This window comes from Enoplosus armatus, chromosome 13 (genome assembly GCF_043641665.1).
Source record: "Enoplosus armatus isolate fEnoArm2 chromosome 13, fEnoArm2.hap1, whole genome shotgun sequence".
Taxonomy (NCBI): Eukaryota; Metazoa; Chordata; class Actinopteri; order Centrarchiformes; family Enoplosidae; genus Enoplosus; species Enoplosus armatus.
Window position 1 is genome coordinate 24322028 of NC_092192.1, and position 22646 is coordinate 24344673.

The 22646-nt window shown below is 39.8% G+C and overlaps 1 protein-coding gene across 1 annotated transcript in view; it reads left to right on the plus strand.

Moving 5' to 3' along the window:
- The window catches only part of LOC139295539 (kin of IRRE-like protein 3), a 98321-nt gene that overhangs the window by 27460 nt on the left and 48215 nt on the right, over positions 1-22646 (plus strand). The window contains exons 4-6 of the mRNA XM_070917733.1: positions 3743-3900; positions 15987-16137; positions 20207-20312. Coding sequence (XP_070773834.1) covers positions 3743-3900; positions 15987-16137; positions 20207-20312 — 415 coding nt within the window. The remainder of the gene's footprint in view (positions 1-3742; positions 3901-15986; positions 16138-20206; positions 20313-22646) is intronic.

The window sequence follows — 22646 nt, forward strand, 5'->3', positions numbered from 1 at the left end:
AGTTGAAAAGTACCAATGATGAAATGTGGAATATTTGAAGGATTGTTGAAAAGCTGACGTTAAAGTGGATTGCTGGCTTTAATTTTTATGACGTAGCAGCTGAATGACAAAATAGTTGGAAATGTGGGAGAGGGTCTAAATACAATGAATAGGATTTAAATGTTGAACAAACCTCATATTGCATGAACAATGTGGAGCAGTTGAATGCTAAAAGTATGAATGAGTAGATATAATTTGAAAAATGCTTGACAAAGTTAAAAAGTTAAGTGATACCCAGATCTTTATAGAAAGAGTTGGAAAGGCATGAGAGACGCAAAATATAGCTGCAAGCTGAGCTAGCTTACGTTGCTATATTGATGGCTATTGAGCTAAACAGCATTTCTGGCTTAAGTTTGCATCATGAGGTAGCTGAAGGACTATGAAGACTTGGAAAGATGAGAAAGGGTCTAATTAGTATGAATAGGATCTAAGAATAAACATCATATTGCATTAAAAGATGTGGAACATTTTAAGGTTTGAATGGAGTGTCTATCTGAAAGTAAGAATTATAGAGCCAATTCAAGGCCAATAGTTTTGATAATTTGAAAAAAGAAATTATAATTGCTAATAACTAAAATTTGAAAGTTAAGTTTTGATCTTGAACTTCAATTCTGGAATTCCTTTGAATAAATATTTTATATTTTTCATTTTCCTATTCCTATTTGAGGTCTTGTTTTTTTTTATACAATTACAAATTTTTTAAACAAAGTTTATTAAGTCTTTTGCTACATATTTGAAAATAATTGTTTACAAACACAAATCCATTTTTCATGAAACAGAAAAGTGAGTTTGGAGCTACCTTGAACAACAACAACAACAACAATAATAATAATAATAATCAAAGAACAAGAATATTAGTCAAAGAACACACAAACAAATGAATTGTAAGCTAGAAGTTACATACAGTAGCATGCATCAGGAATGTCTCCAGTTAGTTGAAATGTGCATAAAGGAAGAACTGTGTTGAACTGGTGCTTTCCGTCTTTCTTCTCAGTGCTCAGGAGGTGCCATATGCATGTTCACTTTGATTTAGGCTTGCCCCAGATCTGCTATCTAATGAGCTGAGAGCTCAATCAATAATTCACTCAAATTTGAATAAAATCCAGGCTGATCAGATCCACTTTCATACAAGAGCGTAATCAAGGTCTTTGAGCAGCCTTGTCGCTGCTCCTACCATTAGCTTTCTCCTGCTTTTTAGCTCATTTCTCAAAGTTTTATTTGGAGTAATCATTCACGTGAGGTATTTATTTGCAGAGTAGTCACAGATTTTGTGAAGTTAAGAGATCTCAACAGGGGATCTAAGATGATAAAAATATTGTGTTGGATAGATAGATGAATAGTTATAGTTTTTTTCTTTAAGCAAAACATCTGCCACAGTTGAAAAACATTTCTGGTCCTCTTGAGAAATTTCAAGTGTGATTTAAATCGTTCACTCCTTGCAATAGAGTCAAACTGGAACTATTGCTCATTGCTGCATTCAAGTGATATTCTGAAGTATGTGAAAATGATCTCCAAATACAGCTTTCAGTTACAGCTACAGTTCACTTGTACCTTCAGGTCAGGCAAGTATCAGAGACTCTATTAGAGGTCTTTTTGCCATTTTTGAATACTTTATGTACCACACTAAAAATGTTCACCATGTCAGTGCAACACAGGTTGCAAACATAACATGTGAAAGGTAAAATTAGGAAAATTGAGATATCAAGCAATATATAACTACTTACAACAAAAAGCAGGCGTAGCCATAGGCGTTTTTTTCTTCTTAGCTATGCCGCTTTTCAAAACAGTTTATGTAAACAATAACACAGACAGCTACATATCGGGCCTTTCATTCCCACAGTGCACTCCCACTTCCGCTTCTCTGTTCAGTTGGCCCCCAAAAATGTTCAGCCTGTAGAGCAGTCTGCAGATTCAGGCATTTTTTTTGTTTCATCATGTGACAAAAAATGGCAAAAATACCATTGTAGGTTAAAGTGATCTGTCACTTGTAGCATAATTTAAGGCCTGAAGGTACAACAATTATCAAAATTGGGCACCAGACATTACAATTAAGTCTGTCATCAATAACTCAGGGATGCAGTTTAGGCCTAACTTCTGTGTAACCCACGCTACAAAATACATTAAGCATGTAAAGGCAATTCTAAGACAGTAAGTGTGTGTGTGTGTGTGTGTGTGTGTGTGTGTGTGTGTAGGGGGGAATTCAGTTTCAAATTATTGTAGTAAAGAGGAGAGGAAGATTATTCTTCTTCGGCAGTTGAGAGATTTTAAAGACGGCAGGTTCCAGTATTAGACACCACGAGAGTGTCACCAATTCAGTAAGAAGCTCCCATAATATGAATTTCCAGGTAATTCCAGTTCCAGTCAAACATTACAGGAGCCAAAGGTAAAAAAGAACAACCTAATCCGCTCTTGGTGTTTTTGCTGGCAACAGTCGAGTCGTCCTAGTGTCGGAAGCAAGGGATTCAGGGATTCTTCACTCTACTAAAAGCTTGCTATGACTTGCTAAATATTCTAGCAACACAATGGATTTAAACTTCCTTGGCTTGCAGCTTACAATTGGCTCAAACACGTCAACATGGACTCAGTACTCTTTAGATATTGAGCACAAAGTGAACATTTTTATTCCACCTAAAGGATTTCAGAACAATCATGTCTTGGCACTGACCACATCATGCAAACATCTGTTGCCATAGCACATGGCACAGTTGATAAATGAGAAAATAAAGAAGTTGTTCTCTTCTTACAACAAACTCTTTGCTGTAAATTATTATTGGCTAAAGTGCTAATTAGCTTAAATAGAGCTTTAGGCCTCATGCACACTTGCAGCTCATTAAAGATACCCTTAAACTATCAAATCCACATCTTGAGAGAATGCAGAAATGCTGCGACCAACTAGTTGGAAACATTTTGAAGCTTTATGTACATACAATGCGCAGTTATGTAAATGTTTTGTTCTCTTTGACCTCACAGGCCAAATGCTAGATTCGGTTGAAAGGTCCTTTCCTGTTGGTGTGGCACATGCAGTGAATTATTTTTGTGTTATGTTTTATTATTTTTGCCAAGGAGGGTATGGTTTTAGTCCTGTATGTGTGTTTGAGATATCCTGCTAACAGACAAACACTGCTAACATATTTCAAGGGAATTTGGGGCAAGGTTACACCACAGACCAATGGTGCCATTTGTGAAGTAATTTATAGTTTGGCTCATAACATCTAAAGACATTGAAGCAAAGCGTCTCCTGGACTCAGTGGTTCTAAACCTGTCTGTCTGTATGTTTAGACCCATGTCTAAGTTTTTTTAGTAGTCACTACAAATCTATGACGCAGAAATATTTGGATGAGCAAGAATAAGTTATTAACAAACATCCACTGTGAGTTCTGCATAAATGTGAATATTTCCAGACAGGATTTAGATTAAAATCATGACCACCATCAGCCAATAAGCATGTCTATGACTTTGTATTCAGATGCATAGTAGAAATGTAAACATTTTCTATCAGTATTTTTGAGAAATGTGCGTCCTTGGCAGAGGTATGTGTCCTTTGTAATTTAGTCTTTGTCCTGCCAACCCTGATGAAGGTCTTACGTATTATATTTGAGTCTGATTAATTTCTTGGTGTTAGTTGTACAACATTTATGCTGTATTTCATGAGAACAAAATCATTAAGTAGACCAGGATCTAACATCTAACTGTACCTTCACAGTTCCTCCTGATGACCCGATGATAGTGGGGACTCCAGTGGTGAGTTTACGGGCCGGTGACCACCTCAACCTCACATGTCACGCAGACAACGCCAAACCTGCTGCGTCCATCATCTGGATTCGCAACGGTCTAGTCTTGAGTGGAGCCATGTACTCAAAGGTATGCCATTAGACCAGCCCTCTCTGCTGAGTACTGCGTGGTACCGCCAGTATTAGGTCACTTTACTTTTACTTGCCAGTGGGTGTTCTAATTCCCTGGTAACGATGCAGATTTAAGATCAGTTTTAAATTCCAAATGCTGCTGAGTTTAGGTTAACTCAGCAGCATTTGAATGATCTCTTCATCTACAAAACTAATGTTCACAATGCTTTCTGTTCAAATGTTAGAATAGTGACAGAATGGGGCACCCCGGTAGCTCACCCAGTAGTGGCCCGGGTTCGATTCCGGCCTGGGCTCTTTTCTGCATGTCATCCCCTCTCTCTCTCCCACCCTTGCTGTCTCTATCTAACAAAGGCAAAATGGAGAGAACAGTGACAAAATGATCAACAGGTGATGTGCTGGAGGAGTTATGCCCAACCTTAGATCAGCCAGGTGACTTGGTTTGCTCTGGATTTGGGTCAAATTGAAGAGCCAGTTTGCCAGTTTTATTTTTTTTTATACTACAAAATGCTACAAAAATGTAGCTTTGAAGTGAGCCAACACTGAAGATTTGCTTCCACCAAAAAACACCTTAAGTCGTCAGTATGGGAGCATTTTTGATACACAAAGACTGACCAGGGGATCGTTCAAGAAGACGGATATTCAATCTGCAAAAGTTGCAGAAAACAAGTTGGGTCCAACACCTCGAATTCACTGCAACTTACTTCGAGATCACCATCCAGCTACATATTCTCAAGTGAAGGTAATACATACTAAGTCACAACTAAGTTAAAAAAGAATGAATTTAGTGGCAAGTTACTTAATGAAACAGGTAGGGAATTAAATATAAACATGTCACAAACAATCAACGAAGTAGTGGTGAGTTAAGAGTTGAGCTTCCAGTGCAACGTAAACCAACGACAACAAAGCAGGAGAAGGAGGCGGTGTTGAGCCGCATTTTGTAATAACGGTGCATTTTGTAATAAACGTCCAAAATGTAATAACTTTGTTATTTCATTTTGTAATAAAGCCGCATTTTGTAATAAACTGCCGCATTTCGTAATAAACTGCCCCAACGCATTATGTAATAAATTTTGCCGCATTACGTAATAAGTTATTACATTTTGAGAAGATTATTACAAAATGCACTTGCAACTTTTTTATTTGCTGGGAAATATAATAACATGGTGCATTACGTAATAATACCTATTATTGTTGTTCGTTAAACAATGAATTTAGACAAGAGTGACTTTTATTGATTTTTATGCTATTTCCCTTAGAGCTATGTAGCCTAATAAATCTATGTATGACAGAATACTCCAAATATAACGTTAGTTGCCTATTTGAAGTTTGGAATTATATAGGCCAATAACTTGTGGCCAAATTCAAAGCTCTTTACACCGTCTGTCACCCATCCCGGGGAGGGGGGGGGGGTGTAATCTGATTGGCTGCTGCACCGTTCAGTTCTACAAAGATCATGCGCTGCTTGCATGCTTAATTGAGACAGCCAACGGAGTTCAACATGATGCCAGCACTGTGCTAAACTGATGATCAAGCGTGCATTCAAACAAAACCTATCACAACACTACAATGTTAAGGACGCTGTTTTGGTCAGAGTGAGGGATGGTGCCCATCGAGTCTCCAAAAAGTATCACGTAAGGCGTGGTACAATTGTGAAAAAAAATCGAAAGCTCTCAAAATACAAAGTGAGTTTCAGGGACCCAAAGACCCTCCAACAAACACAAAAATGGTTCTTCGTGTCGGATATAACTAGTGCTACCCGGCTGCAAAAAAAGACACACTCTAAAAAACCCAAGACAGCACCATCAAAGAGAGGCCTAAACCCACTTTTGTTTCAGTACACACACACAGACAGACTAGAGGAATTTATGTCCATGGAGTTAAGCATTCGCTATGACCCTGACCCAGATGGAAATTGTCAGTTTGCAGCCATGGCTGACCAGCTATCCACACTTGGAATATTTAGATCACCAGAAACCTTAAGAGATGAAATTGTCCAAGACCTCAGGAATTATCCGTACAATGAAAATGGAACACCCTTGTTCAACTTTGTGGAGGGCAATGACTGGGATGGATACTTGGAAAGAATGGCCCAAACTGGAACATATGGTGACCACATTACATTGCAAAGAGCATCTGAAATTTTCCGGGTCCAGTTTCTTGTAATGTCCTCTCTGGGAATCAATGCCTCAACTATTGTATCAGAGTCAAACATATATTCTCACAACAATCCAGTGCTAGTACTTGGTCATGTGGCAGAGGGGCATGGAGAACATTATCTGAGTTTGGAGGGACCAGTCACACCATTTATAGAACATGTTTTGGATGCTCAAGCAGGTCACCTCTCCAGCCTGCCTCTCCAGTCGAGTCTGACCCACCTATCCAGTCTGATGAGCCTGAGGAGCCTGTTCCGAATGCAGCCCCTGTTCAGCCTGTCCTACCGACTGAAATGTTTCAGTCTATTATCCAAATGACCCTTGAGGATGACATGTCAATGCTTGGGACGTTCAACAGAGTGTCTCAACATTTTAAAGACATTGCAGATCGATTCCATCCATCAATCTATCTAAGGGAAACATTAAGCCGAAGCCTTGGGTTGGACGTTGTTGGAAAGCACACAATTAGTGTACAAAGGTTGTACAAAGCAGCAGGGCGCTTTGGTGGCGTGGCATTAAAACTCAAGGAGCTGTTTGGAAAACATTCCAAGTGGTTTATGGCTTGGCTGGTAATTAAACATATTAGACATGGACAATTTGAAATTACAGATATATTTTGGAAATAGAAATTTTGTTGTTTGTTTAGCCTATTGAGGCAATTTCATATTTTTTTTAAATTAATCTTAGTGGAGAAATAAGTTCTACCTTGTTTAAGGTAGAACTTATATATTGGTTCATTATTATTTTAAATTGGCCGTTAAAAGCCTGCATGTGTTGGTCGCATGTATTGTTGTTGAAAGGTTATGTTAATGCATAAATAAAGCTGTTCTTTACCTATTCATCAGCATTTCTATTTTGTATGTGCATGTGTTAATGTTTACGAATGGATTAAATTTTGATGGCCAGAGTTTTGTTCTGTATTATAAGAAGCATAATAAGGTTTGTTGGACGTTTTTAACTATTCTTGATGTGGTTTTGGTATCCAATAAACAAAATAGGAAAATTTCCATCAAACAAAACAAACAAAAAAAAATCTGGAATTTACAGTTTATTCTCTGTTAATGCAACCTTTGAATAGTGTACTGATAGTAATTGCTAAGTACTGCTACTAAGCTAATACAGTGATACTAATAATAGGCCTAGCTTTTTACAAATACTTGAAAGTAAAATAAAATACAATTAACAAACAAATAAACTATGCTTTAGAATTGTTATTACATAATGCACCATGTTACTAAATTTTCAAGAAAATAAAAAAGTTGCAAGTGCATTTTGTAATAATCTTCTCAAAATGTAATTACTTATTACGTAATGCGGCAAAATTTATTACAAAATGCGTTGGGACAGTTTATTACAAAATGCGGCAGTTTATTACAAAATGCGGCTTTATCACAAAATGAAATGAAAAAGTTATTACATTTTGGACGTTTATTACAAAATGCACCGTTATTACAAAATGCGGCCTGCACTGTTTACAAAGTAACGCTAACCAGTATGGCATGTAATCCCCTCAAGGGGGTAACAGCTGCATAAAGGCACCAAGAAGAGAGACCATATCTCCCCTTTACTGGGCTGTGCAGAATTGATTTCATGATTATTTTATTTGTTTATAAAGCATGGACTGGCACCTGGTTACATCTCTGAACTGCTCATCTTTTATTCCACCCAACCCCTGAGATCGGGTGGCCAATCACATACTAAGTGATCCAAATCAAAGACACCATGCATGACCAACAGGTGCATTCAGTTGGTCATGCAACATTGGACCGCCTACCACAGTGGGCCTGCTTGACTCCCACTGCTGCAATTATTATTTTTAGTTGCATTTCTTCTATTATTATAGCTGTTATTGTTATTACTGTGCATGTATTTCTGTCTGTGTCTCTCTCTATCTCTCAACCCAACCGGTCAAAGCAGATGACCGCCCACAAAAAGTCCGGTTCTGTTCAAGGTTTCTGCCCATTAAAAAGAAGTTTGCTGTCGCCAAGTGCTTCCTCATGGTGGGAACTGTTGGGTCTGTGAATAATATAAAGAGTACGGTCTAGACCTGCTCTATCAACTTTGAGGACAAAATGTTCATTTGTTGCCTAATATATCCCAGGTGCCATGATGAAGAGATAATCAGTGTTATTCACTTCACCTGTCAGTGGTCATAATGTTTTGCCTGATCGGTGTATATATACACTCAAAGTTGATGTGTTAGAAGCAGGAAAAATGGGCAAGCGTAAGGATTTTAGCGAGTTTGTCGAAAGCGCCAACAATGGGCGGCGGAGGCAGTGTGATGCTTTGGGCAATGTTCTGCTGGGAAACCTTGGGTCCTGCCATCCATGTGGATGTTACTTTGACACGTACCACTTACTTAAGCATTGTTGCAGACCATGTACACCCTTTCATGGAAACAATATTCCCTGATGGCTGTGGCCTCTTTCAGCAGGATAATGCACCCTGCCACAAAGCAAAAATGCTTCAGGAATGGTTTGAGGAGCACAACAACGAGTTTGAGGTGTTGACTTGGCCTCCAGATTCCCCAGATCTCAATCCAATCCAGCATCTGTGGGATGTGCTGGACAAACAAGCCCGATCCATGGAGGCCCCACCTCACAACTTACGGGACTTAAAGGATCTGCTGTTAACATCTTGGTGCCAGATACCACAGCACACCTTCAGGGGTAGAGTGGAGTCCATGCCTCGACGGGTCAGGGCTGTTTTGGCAGCAAAAGGGGGACCAACACAATATTAGGCAGGTGGTTATAGTGTTATGCCTGATCGGTGTATAGATGTATATGTATATATGTGTATGTATGTATGTATATTTGTATATATATGTATGTGTATATGTATGTATACATATGATATGTATATGTATGTGTATATATGTGTGTATATGTATATGTATATATACACTATATGGACAAAAGTATTGGGCCACCTACACATTACACCTACAGGAGCTTTTATGACATCCCATTCCAAATTCATAGGCATTAATATGAAGTTGGTCCCCCCTTTGCAGCTATAACAGCTTCCACTCTTCTGGGAAGGCTTTCTACAAGATTTTGGAGCGTGTCTGTGGGAATTTTTGCCCACTCATCCAGAAGAGCACTTGTGAGGTCACACACTGATGTTGGAAGAGACGGCCTGGCTCGCAATCTCCGTTCTAGTTCATCCCAAAGGTGTTCAATGGGGTTGAGGTCAGGTCTCTGTGCGGGGCAGTCAAGTTCCTCCACACCAAACTCATCCAACCATGCCTTTATGGACCTTGCTTTGTGCACTGGGGCACAGTCATGCTGTAAACAGAAAAGGGCCTTCTCCAAATTGTTTCCACAAAGTTGGAAGCATAGAATTGTCCAAAATGACTTGGTAAGATGAAACATTAAGATTTCCCTTCACTGGAACTAAGGGGCCTAGGCCAACCCCAGAAAAACAACCCCATAGCATTATCCCTCCTCCACCAAACTTTACAGTTAGGGTAATAATGCAGTCAGGCAGGTAACGTTCTCCTGGCATTCGCCAAACCCAGACTCGTCCATCAGACTGCCAGATAGAGAAGCGTGATTCGTCACTCCACAGAACACGTTTCCACTGCTCCAGAGTCCCGTGGCGGCGTGCTTTACACCACCCCATCCGACGCTTGGCATTGTGCTTGGTGAAGTAAGGCTTGCATGCAGCTGCTCGGCCATGGAAACCCATGCCATGAAGCTCCCGGCGCACAGTTTAGCTGATATTAATGCCAGAGCTGGTTTGGAACTCTGCAGTTATTGAGTCAGCAGAGCTTTGGCAACTTTTACGCACTTTGCGCCTCAGCACTCGGCGACCCCGCTCTGTAACATTACTTGGTCTGCCACTTCGTGGCTGAGTTGCTGTGGTTCCTAACATTTCCACTTTGCAATAATACCACTTACAGTTGATCATGGAATATCTAGGAGAGAAGAAATTTCACGAACTGACTTGTTGCAATGGTGGCATCCTATTACAGTACCATGTTCGAATTCAGTGAGCTCTTTAGAACGACCCATACTTTCACAAATGTTTGTAAAGGCAGACTGCATGGCTAGGTGCTTGATTTTATACACCTGTGGCAATGGGACTGAATGAAACACCTGAATTCAATGATTAAGAGGAGTGGCCCAATAATTTTGTCCATATAGTGTATGTATGTGTATATGTACGGTATATGCATGTGTGTATATATATGTATATATAAACTTGTTAATTCCTTCAAATATTGGAACTCACTGGATGAGAAATATTGGGTTCATGTGAATAATTAACCTAACTAACCTAATAATTAAACATGAATCCTGGTTAATTATTCTGGTTTATGAGAAATATTGGAACTCACTGGATGAGATCAGACGAGTAAACCCAGAGCAAGATGTGAACCAGCCAAGATGGAAGTGCATTTGATTCTAAGAAAAGTACCCTACCATCAGCCTCCCTTCCCTCTGCAGTTCCTTTACCATTTCTTCAAACACCTGTGCTGAGATTTTTTATTTGATCCACATGGCAAGAGTGAGCATTCCAGTCATGCTTTAAACATGACAAAAACTGAGAAAATGTTCCAACATTGTTAGTTATTTATGTTTTCTTTGGCAGTTTATTCACTTTGTTCAGTCCTGAGCTGGAAAGCGTGAGAGGTCCATTTAAAGCATTTCCCCTGATATGGAGCCTTACTGCAGTTCAGCTTGCTTTGTAGCTGTGGCAGGCCAACAGCCCTTGATTCATTATAAGAACTTATGAATTAGACAGAGCCCAGTCACTTAAACATGTTCATTAAAGACAGACACAGCTTGTCTCACTAATATTATATATGCATGCCATTTTACATTATTCCATATAACAGTATGAGCATGCTATTTTCCACTGAGGCTCATTAAGAGAGTGAAGCTTGTGTGTAAGTCCTTAGTGCCTTGGAGTGTTTCATGTGACATAATATATGCATGTACCGTGTATGTATGTATGTATTTGCTCTGACTGTTCAAATACACTGAGATTTACAAAGCAATGGATATTTGGCAGTAAAATGACATTAATTGAGTTAGAGATTGACAATTCAAGCACATTTTCAAATTAACTCATGAGCAGGACATTACAACAGGATCATACATCTTCAGTGCCTCAGCTGTTCCAATCTTGATCTTTTCAGTACATCTTAAATAAGATTTGTGAGCAATTTAAGATCTAAGAACTTTGACTATTACAAAAAATAGTGGTGCAACTGTTCCCTATTTGAAATGTGGAAAATAGGAGGTTCTTCTATTAAGTCTATTGCTACTTCAGTGGCAATAGACTTAATAGAAGAACCCAGAAGCCCACTCTATTGCTTGATAGAAATGCTATCCACCTTTCATTGACCTGTTTAGCAGCTGAACAACCAAAGCTGTAACAATGAATGATTGTACTTCAAACAATTCAACAGATTTGTGTTTAATATATAGAGAGATTACTGTTTGAGAAGATGGTGGAAAAGGTATGAGGAGGTAGCAGTATTGTGGTATACTTAAAGTTTTTGTGAGTGACGCACACATCAACAGAATTTAAAGTTTTCACACTTTCACACCTTCTCAGTCCCTTCCTGCAGTCACACTCTCTCATCCCCTGCCCTCTGCTGTACTCTCTAGCTGTACTTGTCTCTAGCCTCTGCTCACTTGTCCTCGAGCCGTCAGATTCCCTCAACATTTTCCACCATACTTCCTCATTCATCTGCTCACCTGCTTTCACTTCACTATGCTAGTGAGAGGTGTGATTTGCATTTTAATCAGATATTCAGACACTTACATTTTCTATGTAATGTGTACAATAACCTTTGGTTATGCATTAGCAAGCCCTTGTTTGGTGATCTGAATGTACATGTGATGTATGTTGTGTTTTGTAGAAGGTTAATGAAAGGTTAGGGTAAGGCGATCTAAGGCTGGCAGTTCCCATCAAATGCTGTTGATGACAGGACAACATGGTGACTGTGGATACATGTCTTTTGGCTATGTATGACTCAACCCTCCTGCACTGACTGCTAAATGTTCATTTTAACACAGGCCGCAATATGATTCCTTTACAAACTTATTTAGCAGAACAAATGAGTAGGATGTAAATGAATCTCCCTTGTGTTTTAGGTATACAGCCGTGGCCAAAAGTTTTGAGAATGACACAAATATTAATTTGATTAATTAAGTCTGCTGCCTTTTTGATGATGGCAATTTGCATATACTCCAGAATGTTATGAAGAGCGATCAGATGAATTGCAATGAATTGCAAAGTCCCTCTTTGCCATGAAAATGAACTTAATCCCACAAAAAACATTTCCACTGCATTTCAGCCCTGCCACAAAAGGACCACTCTGTCATGCTGACGGAGTTAGAATAACAGACTGGAAGCTTTAAAAGGAAGGTGGTGCTTGAAATCATTGCTCTTCCTCTGTTAACCATGGTTACCTGCAAGGAAACACGTTCAGTCATCATTGCTTTGCACAAAAAGGGCTTCACAGGCAAGGATATTGCTGCTAGTAAGATTGCACCTAAATCAACCATTTATCGGATCATGAAGAACTTCAAGGAGAGAGGTTAAATTGTTGTGAAGAAGGCTTCAGGGCGCCCAAGAAAGTCCAGCAAGCGCCAGGACCGTCTCCTAAAGTTGATTCAGCTATGGGATCGGGGCACCACCAGTGCAGAGCTTGCTCAGGAATGGCAGCAGGCAGGTGTGAGTGCATCTGCATGCACAGTGAGGCGAAGACTTTTGGAGGATGGCCTGGTGCCAAGAAGGGCAGCAAAGAAGCTACTTCTCTCCAGGAAAAACATCAGGGACAGACTGATATTCTGCAAAAGGTACAGGGATTGGACTGCTGAGGACTGGGGTAAAGTCATTTTCTCTGATGAATCCCCTTTCCAATTGTTTGGGGCATCTGGAAAAAACCTTCACCGGAGAAGAAAAGGTGAGCGCTACCATCAATTCCTGTGTCATGCCAACAGTAAAGCATCCTGAGACCATTCATGTGTGGGGTTGCTTCTCAGCCAAAGAGAGTGGCCTCACTCACAATTTTGCCTGAGAACACAGCCATGAATAAAGAACGGTACCAAAACATCCTCTGAGAGCAACTCCTCCCAACCATCCAAGAACAGTTTGGTGACGATCAATGCCTTTTCCAGCTTGATGGAGCACCTTGCCATAAGGCAAAAGTGATAACTAAGTGGCTCGGGGAACAAAACATCAAAATTTTGGGTCCATGGCCAGGAAACTCCCCAGACCTTAATCCCATTGAGAACTTGTGGTCAATCCTCAAGAGGCGGGTGGACAAACAAAAACCCACGGATTCTGACAAACTCCAAGCATTGATTATGCAAGAATGGGCTGCAATCAGTCAGGATGTGGCCCAGAAGTTGATTGACAGCATGCCAGGGCTAATTGCAGAGGTCTTGAAAAAGAAGGGTGAACACTGCAAATATTGACTCTTTGCATAAACTCAATGTAATTGTCAATAAAAGCCTTTGACCCTTATGAAATGCTTGTAATTATACTTCAGTATACCATAGTAACATCTGACAAAAAGATCTAAAAACACTGAAGCAGCAAACTTTGTGAAAACCAATACTTGTGTCATTCTCAAAACTTTTGACCACAGCTGTATGCTTATAGGCTGTGGCTAGCAGCAACACTGAATAAAGTTTTGAGTGTTATTTTTGTTTTTTTGCTCATAAGAATTGAAAAAGGTTTTCTATTTACACTGTTTTTATCACTGCAACCTAATGCAGCCCAACACACAGCTGACCACCTGCTGAGGTAATTCAAGCAACTGGATCTGTTATTTTTCAACATGCACAAAGTCCCATTTTAACCTGTTAAACCTGTTTAACCTGTGAGTGGCTTGACTTTGGTTCAAGAATGATCTGAAACCCTAAACCTGACCTAAACCTTAACAAGATTAGCAGAATAAAAGTAGTCCCATCTGATTTGAAACCATTGATATTGTTGGTGTGTGATGTGTCCTTTCCTTTAGAAAAAGAATCATTATGAATTTTTTAGTTTTGAGCTGCCATCAGGCTGAAGATGTTAAAAATCAAGAAGCAGGTTATGACAACAAAGAGCTTCTCTCACTTAATATCTGTCATTTTGTCTGAAAGGCATCCATTAAAGAAATATGGGAAGCATGAACTGCACATTAATCTGAGGGGACTACTGTTGTGTGTACAAGCAAAATCCATTAGCACGAAACAGATGTTGAAGTAAACCAAACATTTATTAGGTTTATCTGCAGCAATCTGGGATAATCTAATTTAAATCTCATCTCAATGTTTCTTACAAATTTGCCTTGGATTTATTTGCATACAGTCCTCCTTACAGACAAGACAACACATTCACCAGTTTGGAATTCTTTTCACACCTTACAGCATTTTACACTGCAGAAGTCAAAGTCAAATTTTACAGGTACTGTATGTAACAATGTGCTATGATATGTTGATTTTAGCCAACAATAAATTATGTAACGGTACAAAGCAAATGAGTATTTATGTTTTTGGGCCAATTTTTGTCATTTTATTAGGCTGATTGAGAGCCACTGCTCAGCAACAGGCTCTCAATCAGGGAGCCAACCCAGACAGGCCAGCAGTGACGGAGAGAGGCAAGAGGGGAACACAGTGTGTAACGTTACAGCCAGAATATCTGACTTGATGGATTCAGGGTTTATTTCTACCAAAATGGAGTTGATGAATTCAGAAGATATGCGGTTGTATATTTCTGTTTAATAAGGAAAGTAGGAGTAAGAGTATTTCATTTGACATTTTGTGAGTTTATAAACTGGAGAGCTTGTGGAACGTAGCAAACTCTCAGCTGAAACTATGGGGGTTGCTGGCTCACTGCACACACACACCTGCGTGAATGTATTGGCAATCGCTGGTTGATGTGCTGACTGTGGCCTGCTGGAAAAACATAACGCATCACCCAACTCTAGTGTATAACTAACAATTGCTTACTACTAACCAAGAGCAATGCAAGGCAGGGGCAGGCAACTTGCTAACTGTAACCTGAGCTGAACGTTAAGGTTAGCCAGCTTGCTGTAACTTGCATGGATCTGCCATTGGTTGCTTTGTAACGTTAGCTGAGTAACTTGCAAACGGTAACCTAGTTTGTATCACAGAGCCAATGGTCCATATTAAATATAGGAACATTACAGTAATATTTTTCTAAATATGATTGTAAATCACAGTAAATCAGTCTGGTGAATGTCACTTCACTGTTTTGGCTCGCTCGTACCTACAGAGTGCAGCCACCGGTGTCATTAAAAACAACGACTCCATATACTCTATATAGAACCTTTAAATGTTCTTGAATTAAGATTATGGACACTTGAGTCTTTGGTCTGCATCAGTTTACTAATTTCACTTGAACTTGAAATTGTTGACTTGTCAAATCTATGTTACGTTAAATTGCTTAAGCATAAAACAGCCTATGGCTTTGTGTGGTTTCTGCTTAAGCTTGTGGCAGTCTTTTACCACTAACACAGTGTATATTTGTGATTATTGTATGGTCAGAAAATAAACGTGTTCAAAGCACTCATTGGCTAAATGAGGTGGAACGCAGAGACCTCCTTTACCATGACCTGGTCTGAGGCCAGCAGTGGAGGACTGTGTTTATAGTGGGCAGCTTTCAGGTATGAATGTGTGGGTCACATCTGCAAACTACTCAGGTTTCTCGTGGGTAGTTTTAATGAATCATTTATCTATCTATTTAAAAGATGGCGTGACATCCACTCTGAAAAAATAGTTCCTCAGAAAAATAACAAGGCACACACAATTTCACTGAATGAATTTAGTATGTCTATGCTCTAACTCAAGGTCAAACAGACCATTGCCAAAGTTGTGTGCTGTGTTTGCTTTTGTGTTGATGAAATGATGCTCTGGCATGGATACAACTTTTTGAAACATTTCTGTCCTTGATTCCTCAGACCTTGTTGCGGGATGGGAAGAGGGAGAGCACAGTCAGCACACTCTACCTGTCTCCCTCCAACATTGAGTCAGGTCAGCAGATCATCTGTCGAGCTTCAAACAAAGCAGCCCCCAACGGAAAAGATGCTACTGTCACAATTGACATTCAGCGTAAGTAAAAATCATCCAAACTTGTAATAATTCAATAATTTGCAAAAGATAAAACACACTAGGTGCTTCGAGAAAAAGGCTAGGAGAATCCAAAGAACCCAGCCACCCAGATAACAGCCTTTTCACCCTGCTGTGGTCAAGAACAATGTACCTGTTTATTTGTTATTAGTTTTCAGCTCTCCCCTTCCCATTACATTCACCAGGGAAGAATTTTGAACATTTGACAATTCACTTGTCAAACATTTTCACCGCTTTTCACACAACCAGAATGTTTTGCAGAGACTTTAGGTGGTGGAGCAACATCTCCCTATGGGACTTGTGCTTGTTAAACCGCAACCGGACATTCACTCTCTGGCCGACAGGAGCGGAGTTCAAAATCAAAATGGATGAGCTGCAACCTCAACAGTTGCCCTGTGCTTTACTAAGACCAGGCTTGGTGACACAGAGGAGGCTGCAGCTAAATGCCTAGATGAACCCACTGACACTGTACCATCTTATATCAGCTTTTGTAAGGACATGTGGTGTGCTGACTGAAACGTTCTGCATATACAACAGCAAACCGGATATCCCAAAATGTGAGATTATTCATTTAATTCAGTACAGTAAATCAGAGCTAGTGAGTACCACACGAAATACATATGTATGGTAGATCTGTGTGTCATGTAAATGAAATCTGAACTGCGTCACAATTAATCTTGATCCCACAAGTAACATGATGAGAACCAGGTCTGGCAATTAAAAAGTTTGTTATTTTACAGAGGTCCTTAAATTTCCTGTGGTCCCTCTGCCTGCAATGAGTTGTAGGCACAGAGGAGCCAAGCAGCGCACTCTGTCCCTGGGTAATTGTAAGAAAAGAAGAAGCTCAGAAGGTAATTGCACAAAGAGGAGTGTGGGCTAAATAATGCATTTTTCTTTGATAATTAATAGCCAAATGCAGATGTGGTGTGTCAACAAAGATCCCCATGGGCACCAAAAAGACACGCATACTAAAAATGCTAATGCACTCGTGTAACAATTTGATCCCCCCCAACACTGTTGTCCATCGATACAGGTTCAAGCCATACAGCCATTGTGTTTAATGTTTAAGTGTGTGTGTGTGTTTGTGCGTGTGTGTGCGCGCACCTTCTGGTAAAGAGAGACAACGGAGGGGGGAAAAACAGGCAGATGGAAAGCAGACTCTGCTTCAGTCAGTCACATAACAAAATTGTTGGCAGCTTGTTACGTGTTGCATTGAAGTTCATTATTTCAGAGTTTGTCCGGAGCGAAAAAAAAGTTTGTAGAACTTGGCTAGCAGCCAACCTCCATATCGCCCCTGAGGTCTCTGTCTCTTTGGGTTACTTGCTTCACTAAAACTATCATTGGTGATCCTGGATAACCGGTATCATGAAGCTGGTTATCACCTGTCAGCGACAATTAAAAGTGATATTCAACAGCAAGTGAAATGTTAACAATAATCACATAACAAGAGGCCAAAGAAACCAAACAAGTGAGTTCCTCAAATGGTCAGCATTGTTTAGGATTATAATGGTCACATAGCATTGGCAAAGAGGTTTAGAATGTATTTGCAGTTATAGGCTATTAAAGGCAATTGTGCACTTAACATGGGCGGCATGGTGGCGCAGTGGTTAGCACTGTCGCACGGGAGGTAAAGCTGGTTAGAGCGGGTTGGGGGTTCGATCCCCGGCTGCCCCCGTCATGTCGAAGTGTCTTTGAGCAAGACACTGAACCCTAAGTTGCTCCCTACCAGCACGGCAGCTCGGTCGCCATTGGTGTGTGAATGTGTGAGTGAATGGGTGAATGAGACTTAGCTGTAAAGCGCTTTGGGAACCGTGAAGGTTGAAAGGCGCTATATAAGTGAGATCATTTAACATTTACACACATTATTTTAATTATCTATATTTGACTCATCCTAATTACAAAACTGAAATAGATGATGAACAAGTGTCCTTTATAAAATGTGCATACCTGCAATGTCAGTAGATGCTCAATTGAGTGAAAACATCTGTAAAATCTCAACATGAATGAACACAACTTTCATTTAGTGTTCCTGTGTGCATCTTAAGTTTCACAAGGCTGTGGTAAAGATGATCATGTTCATTTTAATCATGTCAGTCAGATATTCATATCACACATTTCTCTGTCCTAGGATGAACAGAATTGTGTGGGAAAGTACGCTTTCTTTATGTCACTATCATGCATCTGCTGCTGTAATTCATTTAGGAAAATCTGCATGTAGTCACAGGGCACAGTAAGGAGGAAAGAGATGGCAGGGACAGTGTAGCAGAGACAGGTGAGTTAGCAAGTAAAATATCTGTCATCAACCTTAAAGAAATACTATAACCTATTAAACTGTAACACCTAACCCATCTGTGACACAATTTACACATACTAATATGTTGAAGTTAGAAGCATGATTTTGGACTTGCTTTACCAACTAAAAGTCTAACTTCATTCAGTGTCACACAGTGTGGGAACTTTGAGAGCTTCACGGTTATTGAGCTGAATGGTAAATTGGTTTTGGTTGAGTTCTTGCAGTGTGAATGCACAGTAAAGTATATGTAAACTGCATTTTATATTTTTATAAATGTTATGAATTACAGACAAGTCACATTGAGCATAAAGTCAATTGTAGAATGCAGGAAGTTCTACTGGTGGAGTCAAATATCTGGACATTTTTCAAGTAAAAAAACTGCACTGAGATACCTCAGTAAGGGCCTTCACTGTATACCTCAAAGGCACTTTAGCACGTTGAGAGCCACTGAGTGGGAGTCATTCTTCTTTCTTTTCTTTTTTTTCATTCTTTTTTCGTACAGAGTGGCAGCCTTGACTGTGCCTGAGTTGATTAAAATGAATAATACAGCCTGTTGTGCTAATCCAACTCCTGTCTTTTGTATCTGCACTAAAAGCAAGATGTTTTTCCCAACCAGCTGGAACTGAAGCTTTGAAGTGCATTGGAAGCTTATTTTGCCCCAGCCTTTGATGTTATTGATTCTGTAAAAAAGATTTCAGCATGTGAGAGGATGTTTGTGGGTGTTGATGTTTTGTTGCAAGGCTTTGTTTTGCTATGTTAAGTACGTAAACTCATGTAAAAGGATGGTAGATATTGTACTGCAAGGTCAGCTGGCTGCATGGAGTGCCAACATTCACCTCCACCCTGCCTGTTAGCTGGAGCTCATCACAGACGTTGATCTGCTGCCCTTACTGTGGAGCTGTCCTTTGTTGGAGAAAAAAAACAATGTGCAATTACTGGCTTTTGTACTAAATAGGCACAAGAGGAAGCATTAAGCACTCAAAAGGTTTGTTTATCATTTGGAGCAGAAGACAACGCAAATGGAGACTTTCACAATAAATGTCATTGGAACCACAGTATGGAGTGTGGACTGGTAGCTGCTGAGCTGCAGCTGAGCAAGGGCACTAAACCCATAACTGCACTACGCACTACACTTTTTTAGTTTAGCTAGTTTAAACTAGTTCTGCTTTGAAAGTGCTCCCAAATTTATAAGGATTGGTTAAGAAATATGCTTTTCAATGGTGCATATTTATTGCTTCTTTTGACATGTGGTTACCAATACAAGACAGAAGTGACAGTACTTTTATTTTAGTAACTTGCTGTCAGTTTCATGAAGAAATTGGTTTGGTAGTAGCATGCAAGACAAAATAACTTAACCCAACTATTCATATCGCAGTAATGCGAGTGGTTGTCACAGAGCCAACACCGAGCTGTCATTATAAGCCTAATGAATGAAGCATGCATTATGAAAGTGGGTTGTGTTTACAAGATGCCAAGGTTGGTGCACGCTTAGAGTACAAAACTGTCCCTGCATTCTGCCATCGGTTTTGTTTGGGTCTTTGCCTGATCAACAAATTTGATCAGATTTCATCAGCATTGTGTAAACAAATAAATGAGAAATTTAGCCTTTTGGACGAAGGAGTATTTAGAAAATCTTTGAACGAGAGAGAGTCCCCATGAAAGTGTGGACAGACTTGCAGAAGATTTGTAACTTTTTACAATGTATGACCACCGTCACTGATGACTTTAAAATGATGACCATCTCCCCCCCTCTCTCAGACCTGCCCATTGTCAACCTCACAGTGGAGCCACAGCCTGTTCTGGAGGGAAACCTGGTCAAATTCCACTGCGCCGCCAAAGCCAACCCACCTGTCATCTATTACAGGTCAGCCTCACCATATCCACTTCCCTGTGATGGTTTGTATGCAGTGTAGAGACAAACATTTCCTCTGCTGTTTCCTTTCTCATACACACACTCTCTGTTGTTGTTGTTTGTCTTTTTGGTTCACATGTACTTACATTTCCTTTACTAAATGCAGGGGAACAATTATTGTCCAAAAGCAGGGACTTCACAAAATATTCACTTAATCAAGCAATTGTAACTCAGGTGGTCAAGACGGGAAAAAAAAGTCAACACTTAGTTTACTAACCCATTAAGGGGCTTGAAATGTTGCATTCAATTCAATTTTATTTATAAAGTACCAAATCATAACAAAAATTATCTCATGACACGTTACATTTATAATATATTGTATACAATATATTAGGTGGCCATTAATAAGTCCAGTAATATGGTTAAAACTAAAATGGAAATAAAATGGAGACTTAAACTGTTTCACTGAATACATAAGATACTTATAGCGTTTTGTTTTTCCGTAGGTGTGAATGTGAGCGTGAATGGTTGTCTGTCTCTGTGTGTCAGCCCCCCCGACCCTTGAGGATAGGATAAGCGGGTATAGTTAATGGATGGAATGGAGTTTTGTTTTTCCTCTCTGACCTTAAGTCAAGGCAGCAGCTTACAATGTTGATCTTTTAATGCTTCAATCACACAATTGAAACTACAATGTGAACTCAGGTCAAGGAACAGTTATACATGGATATGGTATTTGATAAGATAATACATCTGAGTGGATCAGAGGAAGCCTAATTGTATAATTTTGGCCCCAGCTGATGAATACATCAAAAAATTATCTTAATAATAATTGACTTTCCACCTGAGATTAAAATGCACGCCAAGCACACCTTCTTTTCTTAATATTAGTTTAAAAATGAAGGCAAACACCTCATCTGCGTACAATGTTTCTGCAATGGTGTGTTTTGTGCTATATGTGCTGCCTGCCTCCTTACTGTCAACACAGTGTCAAAACACATCTCTGACCACCACGGCTGGTGCTCCTGGCTTGAGTGTATTGTGCTTGCATCTTCTGCTAGATTCTGTATTTGAGTCTCATTACAATGTGATTACCCAGAATTGAAATACATTTTTAGCACTTAAAAAGTACAGCAACCCATTTGTAACTCTTCTCATTAACGTTTCCGTAAACCACAGTGCATATATGTTCATATGGCGGACACACAGACATTAATGCACCACATTTGCATACAGTGCTGTGCACAGCAACTTACGGGCATGTCTCTCACAACTGGCAATGCCTCTAAGATGCCAGTGGCATTTACCACCCCTGAGAGAGGGCGCCCTTGAGCCAACAAATCTACATGAAATAGCAAGTGGAATCACATCATACAGACTCCGAGCTCCGAGCTCCTAGTCCGGTCAGCTACGCTAATAGGACCGCTGACTGCACGGCTAATTAGCTGATGGTAGCAAGATTTAGCAGCAGTTAGCTGTTAATGAAACAAACCTTTTCTCAGTCAAGGATCAAAATGATCTCACTGAATTTGAAGTATTTCAAAGCATTGGCAGGATAGGATCACGGTGATCCCAATACGACCAGATCGGGATTTCCAAATTTTGAGTCCCAGCCACTGGATCTGAACAGAAAAAAAACATGGCATTTCACAAAATGATCTCACAGCTTTCATGTCCAAATGTAAGTATATTTGTGTCTAATATATAGCATTTGTAAGACTATACGAATGGCAACCAACATGTCATGCTAGCCAGCTACTTGAATTGTCACCTACTCAAAATGAGCTCGGGAGCTAGCTGGCTTTGTTGATGTATGTGGCGGTCTATGGTTCAACTTTTTAAAGGGAATTAATTGGAATTACGTCATACATTGACTCTTGAAACAAACGCCAACCTGTTCACAGTGTCTGAATCTAGGATTTTGCTGCACTGAAGCTAGCTAATGTTATTGTGTGCCTACTGACGCAGCAAACCTTCAAGTAGACTACATGTGTACAGACTGCTGCTATACTTTGAAAACATGACGTTACATTGTACGAATTATGCAGTTCGTTCAGAAGTGCACTAGTATGGGGTTTGAGTTTCGGGAGGCAACTGTGGATTGCCGACAATGTCATAAAGACAACCTAACCTTATACCTTCTCACCTTCCGGAGTACACTCACTCCCACAGTCCCCATTCAGCAATGCCACTGCTTATAAGGACAATTATAGTCCATAAAGCATCACTGGTAAACCGGACCCCTGCAGCAAGGTAACATTATACAGAAATCGGCATGTAAATGCATTTTATAGCCATTTTTTTAAGAACATTTACAATACATTGCATTATAAGTCAATGGCCATTTTA